The following is a 13809-nucleotide window of genomic DNA, read 5'->3' on the forward strand; positions in this document are numbered from 1 at the left end:
ACTGAATTCCATTTTAAGAAGCTCGAAATACCCTAGAATGATGGTAACTAGACATTATTCAAGTAGAAGCCTGTTGCTGTGGCGAGGTTTCATGGGCTGAGAGTGCGTGTGAGAAAAGCACATAAACGTGGAGGTCCTGTGTGGATGGGAGCGTCTGCAGCGTCGGCACGTTTGGGGAGATCCTGGGATGCCTTTGGCGGGGCGCGGGAGCCCTGTTCCATGTTTCTCTGTGCGTGTGTTCTCGTGGAGCCTGTAAACCCGTAGGGAAAGAACCCTTGGCTGTTGGTTGGAAGGCTTCATGGGGACAGAGCCCAGGCAGTCACAGGGCTTACTTTCTGAATTTTCTGAATTCTTTCTGAATTTTATAAATTCCCATGTTCACGCGCCTAAGAGAAGGTGGTGCACAGGGCGATGGTGAACAGACTCCATAGCCTTTTTTTTTTTTAAGACTTTATATGTATTTTTTAGAGCAGTTTTAGGATCACAGTAAAGCTAAGAGAAGGTACAGAGATGCCCCGTTTACCCCTCGTCCCCCACATGTCCAGCCTCCCCTCCTCCATCATCAGTGTCCCCCACCAGAGTGGCATGTTTACTACAACTGTGGGCCTACACCAGTGCATCCTCATTACCCACAGCCCACCGTTTTCATTAGGGTTCTAGTCGGTGTTGTGCATTTCCTGGGCTTAGACAAACATATAAGGATGTGTGTCCACCGTCATCGCGCCACACAGACTATTTTCTGCCTCACAACTTTTTTTTTTTTAAACCCTCAACATAATAGGTCTTCTATCCCAATGTCAGAAAGTCCTCTTAACCCTTTCTTCCCCTAGTTATAAAACTTTCAGAAGTCATAGCGTAGAAACTGATGATGGATTTCCTGAAGGGTATTTACAGGCTCTTTAAGCATTTTTGTTTAAAGGATGATTTTGTTAAATGCATACCTCCCTCCCAGTGGGTCTCGACTTGCTGTGGACAGAGAGGACCCGGGACCCAAGTTCAGCCCCAGCTCTGACTTGCTCAGCCCCGACCCAGGAGTCCAGACTGTTTAGAAAGATGCCGTTCCTTGCCCCAGAGGACCTTAAAGACTTACCCAAGGTGCAAAATGAGGGCATGTAGATGAGAATACCAATTTCACATAATGCCGTACGAATAAACACTGGTTTTAAAAAAATGATACTCATTCCGTTAGACCCCCTATAATTATACTTGTCAAGGACAATTAGAATGAGTTCTTGGGATAAACTCAACTGATCCGTGTTGAGATGGAATTCTGCCTGTCCAATGCCTGGCACACCTCTGTCAGAAGAAAATCTGACTTGGTTTTGCTGGATCAGATTTTGATTTTTCTGTTGGAGGAATTCTGTTTCTCAGATTGTCAGAGCGTGAGCCCTCTGCACGATCCGATGTACTTTAAGGGTGTAGATCTCTTCACAACTTATGGTGCTTATTCTTTTATAGGTTCAGATATTAAAGGAAATACCGTTGTGCCAGAATCTGAAACCTCAAATTCTTATGAAGACCAGTCCTTGTATTTCTTTGAGAAATATTCCAAGGATCTTTTAGTTGAGGTAAAGGAGCATTTCTGGAAAGTAGACCCCAATTAGGACATTCCTGATCAGGGTTCTTCAGTGGAGTTCCTTGTGGGGCTGCAAAGAAGATTTTGGGGCTGTTCCTTGGTACATGGTGGGGAAAATTCCATGTATGGAGCGGGATTGGTTCCATTACCCTCCCCGGACCCCCATGGATACCAGAATCCCCAGATGCTCAAATCCCTCATGTGTACAACATGGCTGAGTATTTGCATATAACTTACAGACCTCCTCCCACATACTGCAAATCCCCTCTAGACTACTTACAGAACCTAGTACAGTGTAAATGCTGTGTAAGTAGTTGCCAGTGCATGGCAAATTCAAGTTTTGCTTTTGGAAATGTTCTGGAATCTTTTTTTCCCAAATATTTTCTATCCGTGGTTGTTTGACTCCGTGGACATGGAGCCCCAAATACAAAATGCCAACTGTTCTCATTTGGCGGTCTGTGACTGCTTTTACTTCTGTCCCAGAGTATTTAAGAATTGAAACAACTGATAATGTGATACTGTGCTTTATATAATACCCTGATACGTGGCTTAAAAAACAACCACAGGGGCTGGCTGAGATACTGCACCAGAAGCTCCCGGATGCTGACGCAGAGGAACGCCATCACGCGTACCTGAAGCCTTTCCGCATCCTCATCAGCCTGCTCGACAAGCCAGAAATAGGTAATGTTAGATGCGCTTTGCCATCAGATGCCAAAGACGGACCACCTGTTTTGGGGGATTAAAACTCCATGAGATACAATCGACGTGTTGTTTAGAATGTGATTTAATCTTTGGAACCTCAGAACCGTGCAGTACTGGAGTCATGCTGTGAGGTTCACTTGTCATTGTCTGGGCACCAGTTAAAAGTTTTGCTCAGTAACCTGAACGTTCCTGTTAGGAAAATAGCCTTTGAGCTCCGGATTGATAACAGAGACCAGAGGGGCAGGACGGCCAGTCAGTCTCATCTGTTCTTTTCCTACCAGGCTTCAGCCACTTCCTCATTTCTTCTCCTTGAATCTCAACCACGAGCTTGCCTTCACTACTGAAAAGCACTCGGCACGCTTCTGCTGGGGCTTGTCGTGAACCAGAGGCAACGAAATGGAAGCATAGGAGATTCGATTATTTGCTGATTCCTTTTTACACAGATGTGTTGACAGAGCTTTTGTTTTCTCTGAATCATCCTGTGTTCATTCCTCTGTGTACAGGGGTGGGAGGTCACTCCCTTCCTGATGGTTGAGGTCTGTGGAGCAGAAATGTCCAGCCACCTTCTGCCCGCCTCATTGGCAGCTGGTCCAGTTCTTTTGAGCCACCTTAAGCTTTTCAGGGTTGGTGGTGTTTCTTTTGGGTTGTTTTAACTCATCATTTAAAGAATTCAGAATAGGGAAGGTTACCCTGCTGTCTTGGTGTTTATATTGAGTGAACTCTCTGGCCCTGCGGTTTATACACTCTTAAAACATGTGACACTCCCTGCCTCGGCCCAGAGAGTCCGCCTTGGGCCAGCCGCTCAGCCTCCCAGCCCCAGTCGTCTTACCTGTAATCAGGACAGCAGAACAATACCTGGTTAAATGGCTGTCCCGAGAATTAAACAAGTTAGTAGTTTTAAAATACTTAGAATGGTGTCCAGCATGTGGTAAGTCCTACAAAAGTGTCGGTGGAAACTGTTTCACCAGTGTTATTCCCCAGCTGAAGGTGTCATTGTCACTCCTAAAGTTTCTGTATGAGACTGCGTAAATTGTCCATAGGGTTACTCACGGTATCTTTTATACGTATGTCATTCATGGGTTTAAAAATGGACTGTTCATCTTTCTCTGGCTATTTTCTTCTTCATTGCAGGGCCCCAGGTGGTTGGGGATTTGTTTCTGGAAGTCATCCGGGCCTTTTATTCTTACTGCAGAGATGCTCTCGGCTCTGATCTTAAACTTAGCTACACTCAGAGTGGAAATTCCCTGACAAGGTACGGGCTTGGCTTCTAACTTCCCTCTTTTCCTCCCTCCCTAAAGCCATGTTGTTTTCCCCTCTGTTTACTGTAAACCGTGAAGTGCCTCAGAAAGTGGAGGTGTAGCAGGCCAGGCCTGTGCTCTGAAATCGATCAGCACGAATTGACTTTTTCCTGTTGAATACTGTGAAGAGTTTAAAAGGAGTTTGATCTTGTCTCTGCCCCAGCCCGGGAAGTACAAACCGTGTTTATTAATCAAGTGTGAAAAGTGATTCAACAGAGGCAGCCTCGTCTAGTGTATCCAAGCGGCCAGTTACAGGGAGGAGGGCAGGCGGGGATCAGGGCAGGGAGTGGAGCCTGTGGGCACCAGCCTTCAGGGAGACCCGTCAGAAGAGGGGGGAGCAGGTGAGGGCTCCCCAAGGGCACGTGCCCTATGACCCTGGAGGCAGGGTGAGTGGGGTTTGGAAGACAGCAGACAGGTTATCCATCAACCCTGTGTTTTGTTCTGTTTTTGTTCTTTTTAAGGTAGTACAGCCTCTTCCCTTTTACTTTTACTTTTACTCTTGATATAATTTCCTTCTCCCTGAATTGGCATTGGATATGTTGAAAATTTTAAGCAATTAGAAGTTTTTTCTCATTTGTTCATTGTAAGTGTGCCAAGAGTTTTTAGTATTTGCTTTTTCTCCCGGAATGAGAGTAGTTTATTGTTTTCCTGAGCACAAAAGGAATACCTGTTCGTTGTAGAATATACCAATATTTGAAGGTATCAAGAAAAATAGATACCGTCCATAATCCCACCGCTCTTCAGAGCACAACGTAAAACATTTGCATTTCTTTCCAGACTTTGAATGCATAAGTACATGGATGCTTATCTTTCATTTTTAAGATGGAATTACAGTAACTGTTTAGTTGCCTGATTTTTTTTTCAAAGCAAGGTGTAAATGGCTCTGCTCTCTTCTCCTATGAACATGAAGTTGCTTTAGATTCCTCAGTAAGGCTTTATCACTTCTGTAAGAAATCCTGACTGACCAGTCTCTTATTGATTGACTTTTGGGTGGTTTCCACTTTCAGTATTTTAAAATGATGTTGCATTGATAGCCTTATGCCTACATCTTAGTGTGCCTGTGCAAGAATTTCTGTAGGATAAATCCCTGGAATAAATTCCCTGAGTCATAGATGATGCACATTTAAATGTTAGCCAAATTTCCCTCCTAAATAGCTCTACTATATTATTTCACAAGTGGAGTACGTAATTACCTGTAGTTGGACGAAACTGGTTTTCCATGTCACATCCTTTTTCCAGGAGCTCCTAAGCTTGCTTCTGAGAGAATGTATCAGTGTAAATACCGTTTAGGACAGCACAGTGCATACTCTTCCCTACGTAAGAACAGATACATTTTAATCTGTAACTGAGTTTGCCAATCTCTCTAGAAATAAGTTGTAAGTGGTAAAATGAATTAGTTTTTCAGACATGGCATTCTTGTCATACAGGGATTTTCCTAGATGCGTTTATAAATATCCCTCTTCCCTTACAGTGCAATAAAAGAAAACAGACACGCCTCTGAGATTGTTAAAACGGTGAATTTGCTGATCACTTCCCTGAGCACAGACTTTCTCTGGGATTACATGACAAGGTGTTTTGAGAATTGCTTCAGGTAAGCTTCCGGTTCAGGATGGTGAGGGTGTGGGAAGGAACTGAGGGCTTCATGGTTTTGTGGCTGCTGTTGTGGTCAGACGATACTTAACTGGCTCAAGTTGAGTGGTCTCTGCTGAAGACACGATTGGAAAGAATTCGTTTAAAATTATAAGAGTATTGAAGACGTTGCCATTTAGAAGATTCGCATAATTCTGAAGCTTCCTTATTAGAGTCAAACTTTAGGAACTCTTCTGTGCGTTTTCTAATCGGCTTTCTTCACACAGGGCTTCCTTGGAGGCCCGATCTATTAAAGAAGTTTAGTTTTGTGGCCCTGGGATTGGCTAGAGTCTTTCTGGAATCATCAGTTTTCTTAAACTCTTACTGAAATTCGTGGATACCTGGTCGGTTGAAAGTATTCGTGTCTTCAGTGGCTGCAGTCGGCTTTACTGCCACTTACAGTCTGGCGAATTGCACCCCCCCAGAATCGCGGGGGGTGGTGCACTCAGGATGGCAGGCTGTCCTGCAGGGCCCATGCCCGTGGTTCTCCCTGTAAAGGAGGACTGATGTCATCTCTCACACCCCATTTTGCCCCGTGGGTCATGCTCTAAAACCTCATTCTTGTCACCTCCTTTGCAATGCCCAGTGTTGTCACACTGTCTTCGGTACCTGCAGCTGCAACCAGAGCGTTACTTATTAACATTTGCCCTGGGCCATCCCCTGGACACCCCTGGGAGAAGCAGGCGCTCCCATCACGTAAGAAAGCCGGAGCTCAGAGACGTGAAGTACCTTGTGTGGCACTGCACAGCAAGTTAGCAGCAGCTGAGATTAAAACCAGGCCTGCCTGACGTCCCAGCTGCTCCTGCTCTGCCCTCTCTAGTGCCAGGCCCCAGGAGGCATTCGAACCTGTGATGAATAAATTCATCGTAATTGGATCCATGGGAACAGCAGGGCCATGTTATACTGAGACCGGAAAGTATTTTGGTCAGCTTATCTCCATTTCAGAGTTACAAGGAGTGCTTTCTTTAAAGAGAAAGAGTTAACGAAGCATTTCAGGTGTAAGAGAGGAGAGGAAATAATGTCACACATACGTCACCTGTCACTGAAATTACAGGTGACACTTGATTGTTGTTTTTCACGTCTTTCTTTTATTTATTCTATTTTTGGACATTTACATTATTCATTTATTCACTTATTTATCTTTTGTTGAAGTATATAGTCAGTGTACAGTGTTGTATTAATTTCTGGGGTATAATGTAGTGATTCTTTCATACGTATATGTATACCTTTTCATATTCTTTTTCATTATAGGCTATTATTATTCACATTTTTTTCTTTTAAAGGAATAAAACGTTGCTACCCCAATAGAGCTAACTGCCCACCGTCCCAGCACTTTTCTGTCCTTTCATCCCAGTATTAATCCCTCTCCTGCCCGTGATGTCTGTGTTTTTATGCCAAGTGTGTATCTTTCATTCATCGTAGGTGTGGTAGTCCAGTGCGCAAATAAACCAATGTTTTCACTGTTGTCCGTAGTACTGTGGTGACCACACTTGCCCCGTCTCTTTACACACAGACACACGGGTTTCTTCAGAGTCGACACCTATAAGCAGAATCTCCGGGATGTAGTGGTTGCAGGTTTTTAGTCATTCTCTTACCAAGATAAACTCCGAGATAACTAAGCAATAATTTACAACGAAGAAGATTAACTCAAGTTGAATTGTACTGTGATAGCTAGGTGAATCCAAAATTATTCTGTTTCAAGAACCAGTATATACTTTTAAACTCATTTATCCAGTTGCCTTCTTATTTAAAAGGAAGTGTTGACTTTCAGTATAAGATAAGCAGCTCCTAATGGAACTGACTGGTGGAGTTACACTTCTCTGAGGAAACTGAACAATTCCGAGCACCTCGCGTGGATGAGCTCGTGGTGACCCCGGGGAGCTGCCTGTGGTTGCTCTTAGAGCAAGTCGAACAGCTGTCCTGCGTTGCCCTGGAGCCCGGCTCCCTCCCTCGGAACATGCCTGTGGTCTGGGGCTGTTGCTGTGGGCCTGGGGTCATTGCTGTGGGCCTGGGGTCGTTGCTTCGGGCAGCTCCAGCTCTGCTCGGTGTGGCATTCTACGTGAGCCTGGGACCACTTTCATCTGACTCGATGAACTTCAGCTCAGCGTGAACGCCTTTTGTAGCTAAGCAGATTCGAGACACTTACTGACTCTTTTATGTGTGCGATAGTTTTAGGCGCCAAAGCTTAATGTTAGTACTATAGAAGCTGTCTTTCATTATATTTGAAATAGAATTGAAATAGAATAAGTCATGTTACTGCGAATCATAGGAAATGCTTGAAATTATTTTAAGAGAGTTGATTTGTTTTTCTTTTCCTGGGACTCATGCAGACCAACGAAGCAGAGAAACGCTCTCGGGAGAAGCGTCGGCCCTCCCCCGACGGCCTCGGAGATCTGCACCCTCCTCGTGTTCCTTCTGGACGTTATCCCCCTGGTGGGTCCCTCGCTGTAAAGAGATGGCTCAGTGCTGGCTGTTACTTACGTTCTTCTGAGTGTTGTCGGCCTTTATAGAAACCGAAACTTACCGAAGAGTATTACACATAAATACGTAGCACCCTTTCCATGTTTGTTTCAGCATGGAAGCTGTAGCCAGGTGTGATCTCTTATGTCTTTTATGTCCTTTTAATTAAAAGGGTTATAACTTTTGAGCCAGCTGTAAGTGGGCCGAGCTGAAGTTATGAAACCAGATGATGAACTGGGTGTCACCCCTGTATGACAGCTATTTAGGAATGAGAGTAAATGTATTTCCTAGTTAAAATCGTGCTGTTGGCTCATTTTCTCAAAGGAAACTAATCTCCTTAATATAGAAATAGTTGTGGCAGTTATTTTTTTTTACTAGAAAGAATAAAGCGACCTGAACGGAGAGGAAGAATGTCCATTGATTTAGATCAAAAAGAAATATTGTTTTGTTTTCTGACTTGGAAACTAACATGAAACAAACTTATGCTCTAAAAATATTTGGATTGTCTAAGGGGCCGTTTTCTAGAGTGTAAACTGGAAACAAGTTAGTTAAAGCCGTGCCTTTACTTCACAGGAACTTTACTCTGAGGTGCAGACCCAGTACCTCCCGCAGGTGCTGGGCTGCCTGGTGCAGCCTCTGGCTGAGGAGATGGATGCGCTCAGCGTACCTGAGCTCACGCACGCCGTGAAGACGTGTTTCAAAGTGCTCAGCAAAGTCCAGATGCCCCCTGCCTACCTGGACACGGAGCTTGCAAGTGGAAGCTCGGTAGGTGCTGGGAGGAGCGGAAGTGGTTCCCTGGGCTGAAAGATCCTTGTGCCTTCCCGGGTAGGAGTAAAGACCGGAAGACGTATCGGCAATGTCTAAAATACACTTCTAACGTCCTCTAACGCTTTATCAAAGCTTTTAGTGTAGAAGTCACCCTCCTCCATGCCACCCCTTCTCTGGTACTTCCTGCAACAGCCCATCACTAAGCTCACGGTTAGACGTAGCTCACTGTCCAGACCTTCTATATGCATGTTTGTATATATGAAATTTTGCTTTTTTTTTTTTTTAATATAGGTGAGAGATTAGTTCCTGAGGCTATGGTAACGAAGTGCCACACTGGGTGACAAATAACAGAAACTTACTGTCTGAAGTTCTGGAGGCCAGATGTCCGAGGTTAAGGTGTCAGCAGGGTGATTCCTTCTGAGGGTTGTGAGGGAGAATCTGTTCCACGCATCTCAACTGTCTTCTGGGGTTTGCTGGCCATCTTTGGATTCCTTGGCTCGTAGACACGCCACCCAGTCTCCGCCCTCCTCTTCACACAGCGTCTTCCCCATGTGCATATCTGTGCGTCCAAATTTTGCCTTTTTATAAGGACACCAGTGATGCTGGATTAGGACCCACCCTAATGACCTCACTTAACTTGATCTTTGCAAGGACTCTATTTCCTTATAAATGAGGTCACATTTATAAGTACTGGAGATTAAGACTTCCAACATCTTTTTTAGGGAACACAGTTCAACCCGTAACGTACATTATTCTCTGCTTTGCTTTGGTTCTCATCCAGGCCGCATCTGGGGACATCTGTCCCGATCTGTGCACGTGGAAGTATCTTACACTTTCTAACTTTTGCGTGACAGTCTACGGTATGGCTATAATTGCTCTTCCCCCGTGGACATTATTTCGGTTATTTCTAGTTTTTCACCGTTACAGTGCCGCAGTCAGCATCCTTGCACAGACCGTTTTCAGGGCTGCAAGGGTTTCTGAGGGATCAGTTCCTCGAAATGGGTTGCAATCAAACCCATTTCTTTTTAAACTTGGAGAGACCCTGCCAAATTGTTCTCCAAAAAGACTGTAACAGTTATGGTTCCACAATCAGTTTGAGGCCCCACGGTCTTTGAATTATTTTTGTTTTCTACTGTTCAGTGATTTGAAAGCTCTGCCCTTGAAATCCACTTGGTGCAAAGGTGGGCAGGTGTGCGAACAGACTGAGAAAGTGGAGTGTTGCGGGACAGGGGCTGTGTGCTGGTTAGGGCTCATGAGCTGCCTATGGGGCTTGATTGTCAGTTTGCAGACTAGTTACAGATTGTTACTTCAGTTTCAAAATTAATTCCTTTTTTTTTTTTTGGCTACCTAATACAGCTATTGGAAAAAAAATCCTAAAAATGATACAAGATATAAAGTTTAAGCATGTGTAGTCTAGAAACATAATTAACAATATTTCAAAAGTTGCATAATATTGCTTTGTTCTTCCCCAGAGAGCACAGTGGGCTAAATGTTGAATGTTGAAAATTTTTCAATTTAATGTAATATTATCTGAGTAACAATATAAGAGGTTGATTCATTAAAGATTGAAGCGTCATCCTTTTGGAAAAGCCGCAGAATATATATGCACCTGTGTGAGTATGTAAAATGTACTTTGTTTTAGCGTTCTCCTCTTTCTTTGTGCCTTTATTTTACATTCAGTCCAATGTCCTCATTCATATTTTTCAGTCTGTCAGAAGCTGTTTTTAAATAATCTTTTTGAACCCTGAAGGGTCTAAATAAAACATACAAAGTGGGCTCAAAGGCAGCCCCCCTAGAGAGCGTGGGGCTTTGTCAGCCTCTCTCCGGCCTGCTGTGTGCCCTTTTCATTTCAAACACATCTGTACACAGGGATTCTCTTGGTGTAGAGAATTATGATTTCGAAAAATAGGAAGTACACATTTGTATCCTGATTCAGCTGATGGTTGAATTCCTGGGTCTTACCAGATACACAGTACAAACTTCCCTTGTGTCTTTTTTCTTTTTTTCTTTTTTTTTTTTTTTTTTTTTTTGCAGAGTCCAGTAAAAGGTGAAAACAGTGAAATAATCTTAGACCCAAACGCAGTGCTGCCCGGTGATGAAGATGCTTTGTTTCCTCCGCTGAAATCTGAAGACAGTGGGATCGGGCTCAGTGCCTCGTCTCCAGAGCTCTCTGAGCACTTGAGGGTTCCCAGAGTTTCTCCAGATAAAGACGACGTTTGGAAGAAGGGTGGGAGCATGCAGAGGACGTTTCTTTGCATCCAAGAGCTGATTGCCAACTTCGCCCACAAGAACATTTTTGGAGTCCAGCTGGTGGCATCTGGAGAAGAAACCAAGTTGGAGGAGCCCGCCGGTCAGAGGGACGAGGGCGGGATGCACGGTGCAGCCGCCAGCGGCGCGGGCAGGAGGACCCCGTGGGAGGCGAAGCCCGTCAGCGTGCCCCAGTTCAAGCAGATGCTCTCAGACCTGTTCACCGCCCGAGGGTCTCCATTTAAGACCAAAAGCATGGAGTCGCCTCCGCCTCTGCCCAGTAGCCCCGGCCACCGGAAGGAGGGAGAGTGGGCCATGGGCCAGGTGGTCATCGACCTGGGGAGCTCCAGAGAGGGCTGCAGGGAGGCCTTCGCGGCCGCCTGCCACCTGCTGCTGGAGTGCGCCACCTTCCCCGTCTACCTGTCCGAGGAGGAGACCGAGCGGCTCTGCGAAGTGCTCTTCCAGCTTCCAGGTGAGAGGGCAGCCCCCACCCCACTCCCTGCTGGGGCCCACCTGGGGAGTCATGTGACTCAGGCAGTGGATGCGTGTAGACCAGCTAAAGTCACATCAGCCGAGAAGGGACCTGTTGCCACATTTGTCTCCTTCCTTGTTTTGTGATTAGTGCGTACAGTTTTGATTTATGTCTCACCAGATGGAAAGTTGGTGAGGCTGGGTCTGTATTTTTAAACTTTGGGTGTCCAGCATAAAGATCTGGGACATTAAAAATGCTTAATGACAGTCAGGAAATAGACAGTTTCATGATACCTGCTGTTAAAGCTTTGTCTGTTAGTTTGCTAGGGCTGCCATTACAAAGAGCCACAAACTAAGGGATTTAAACAGCAGAAATGTATTGTCTCACGGGTCTGGAGGCCAGAAGTCTGTGGTCAGCTGTTGGCAGGGTCATGCTCCCTCTGAAGGTGCTGGGGAAGGATGTGGTCCAGGCCTGGGAGCTCCTGGGCTCGGGGGCAGCCTGACTCCAGTCTCTCCATGGTGTTCTTCCTGTGTACATTTCTGTATTCAAATTTCCCTTTTATCAGGCCCCAGTTATACTGGGTCAGGGCCCACTCTGCTGTGACCTCATTTTAACTAATTGCATCTACATCAACGGTATTTCCCAATGAGGTCACATTCCAAGGTGCTAGAGGTTAGGATTTCAACATAAGAATTTTTATGAGGACACAGTTCAACCCATAACAGGGTTGTATCTTAGCTGGGGCTGCCATAACAAAACACCGTAGACTGGGTGGCTGGCACAACAGAAAGCTATTTGCTCTCAGCTCTGGGGTGGAAGTTCGAGATCAGGGTGCCCGCAGAGTTGGTTTCGGACGAGACCTCTCCGCTGGGCTACAGGCTGCCCCCTTGTCCCTGTGTGCTGACATCCCCGGGGGTGGTGTGGGTGGGGGCGTCTCTCTGTTGTCTCTTCTTACAAGGGCACCAGTCCGATCACGCAGGCCACACACCCAGGACCTCTCCTAACTAGACCTAATCACCTCCCACAGGCCCCACCTCCAAACACCATCACATAGAGACTGGGGCTTCATCCTGTGAATTTTGAGCAGATACAACCGAGTCCATCACAGACAGTGAACACTTCAAAGGAAAACGGGGTAGAAGGGAGGGTGGAAAGCAAGAAAAAGTGATCAAGTTGGCAGGAGCAGAGGATGAAGATTTCCCCTCTTGTAGTCATTGCCTCGAACTCCCCACTTCTCTCTTGGCTCCACAGCTGCACCTGACTGCACGCCGGGAAGAACTGCATTTAGAATTGATATCCTCAGTGTATTTTTGCCCTCTTTTAAAGCTAATGCCATGTGCCCTACTACCAAGAGAGCTTCAAGAACACATTTTGAACTCTACACCAAAAAAAAGTGACTTTCTCTATGTGTAAATTTCAAAAAGAACGTGTAATGCAAATTTTACTATATGCAAATTTTTAAATAAAAGAGAAGCAAACGTTTTGAATCATCTTAAAACCCCGAGACTGACATTTGCAGAATTTGAATAATCTGACAAGCACATGAAACCAGACTTGGTCTAACTTGTCCTCTGGCCCTGAATGGGGACAGCATATTGTGTCCCCACCAGAAGGATATCACACTGCTGCCCAGGTGACTTGCCAGCTCTAAAGGTGTCTTATTTAGAGTCTGCAGGTTGGTGAGCCAGTCTCATGTGGGTGTGTCTGTCTCCATCCTCTCTGGTTGGTTTCCTTGCAGGAGATGGTGATTTCAGTTTTCCATCTTGGCTGAAATCCCTCATGACCATCAGCTGCTGCGTGACTGACTGCTACCTCCAGCATGTGGCCATCTCCACTCTGCTGGAAGTGATAAACCACTCCCAGTCCCTAGCACTCGTCATTGAAGACAAGATGAAACGCTATAAAAGCTCTGGACACAACCCATTTTTCGGGAAGCTGCAGATGGTGACGGTTCCGCCCATCGCTCCAGGAATATTGAAAGTCATCGCAGAGAAAACAGACTTCTACCAGGTAGTTCCCACCAGGAAGAGGGTGGATGGGACCCTTGGACCCTCTTCCCAGACTATTTATTTGTCATTGTCCCTAAGATTGTAGTGGCAGTGACGGAATACGGTGTCTCTGGTGGCAGCCAGAGAGGGTTGCTGGGGACCTGTGCCTGGCTTGGCCATCTCTCTAACCCGGGCTCCTGGCACAATTTCTGTCCCCGCAGCAAGTGTTCAGTAACATTTGTGTTCAGATTTAGGCTGACTAGACCCCATATGAGTGAAGATTGCTAAATTATCTAAGTATACAGAAAAAGAGAGCCTGTCCTAATTTGTGAGATTAGAGGCTTTGAGGTTATTTAACCTCAGGGAAAACTTAGTACTCGTCAGATTTAAGAAAGATTATTCGCTGAAGGTGGTGAGCATGTGTTGTCCATCTTTCTTGGGGACAAATTAGGAAAATAAGGTCTCATAGGGCTCATGTAATTGCAAGGAGCTGAAAGCTACTCCAGCTGCTCGTGAAAAAAAAAAAGTGAAGTTTATTATGACGATGGGAGAGCCCGTGGAAGTCAAAGGGCGGGAGAGGAATGCAGCTGGGTCCCCTGGGGGCTCACCTGGGAAGCCATCACATCCCAAGGCTGCTTGCTCTGCACATCTCCCTGCCAGCCAGAACCT

The 13809-nt window shown here is 45.6% G+C and overlaps 1 protein-coding gene across 2 annotated transcripts in view; it reads left to right on the forward strand.

Moving 5' to 3' along the window:
* The window catches only part of DOP1B (DOP1 leucine zipper like protein B), a 103445-nt gene that overhangs the window by 38063 nt on the left and 51573 nt on the right, over positions 1 to 13809 (forward strand). For both annotated transcript variants that reach the window (XM_072969030.1, XM_072969035.1), the window contains exons 8-15: positions 1459 to 1568; positions 2143 to 2257; positions 3410 to 3530; positions 5048 to 5167; positions 7536 to 7638; positions 8239 to 8430; positions 10468 to 11152; positions 12891 to 13162. In XM_072969030.1, coding sequence (XP_072825131.1) covers positions 1459 to 1568; positions 2143 to 2257; positions 3410 to 3530; positions 5048 to 5167; positions 7536 to 7638; positions 8239 to 8430; positions 10468 to 11152; positions 12891 to 13162 — 1718 coding nt within the window. The remainder of the gene's footprint in view (positions 1 to 1458; positions 1569 to 2142; positions 2258 to 3409; positions 3531 to 5047; positions 5168 to 7535; positions 7639 to 8238; positions 8431 to 10467; positions 11153 to 12890; positions 13163 to 13809) is intronic.

Source organism: Vicugna pacos, chromosome 1, assembly GCF_048564905.1.
Source record: "Vicugna pacos chromosome 1, VicPac4, whole genome shotgun sequence".
Taxonomy (NCBI): Eukaryota; Metazoa; Chordata; class Mammalia; order Artiodactyla; family Camelidae; genus Vicugna; species Vicugna pacos.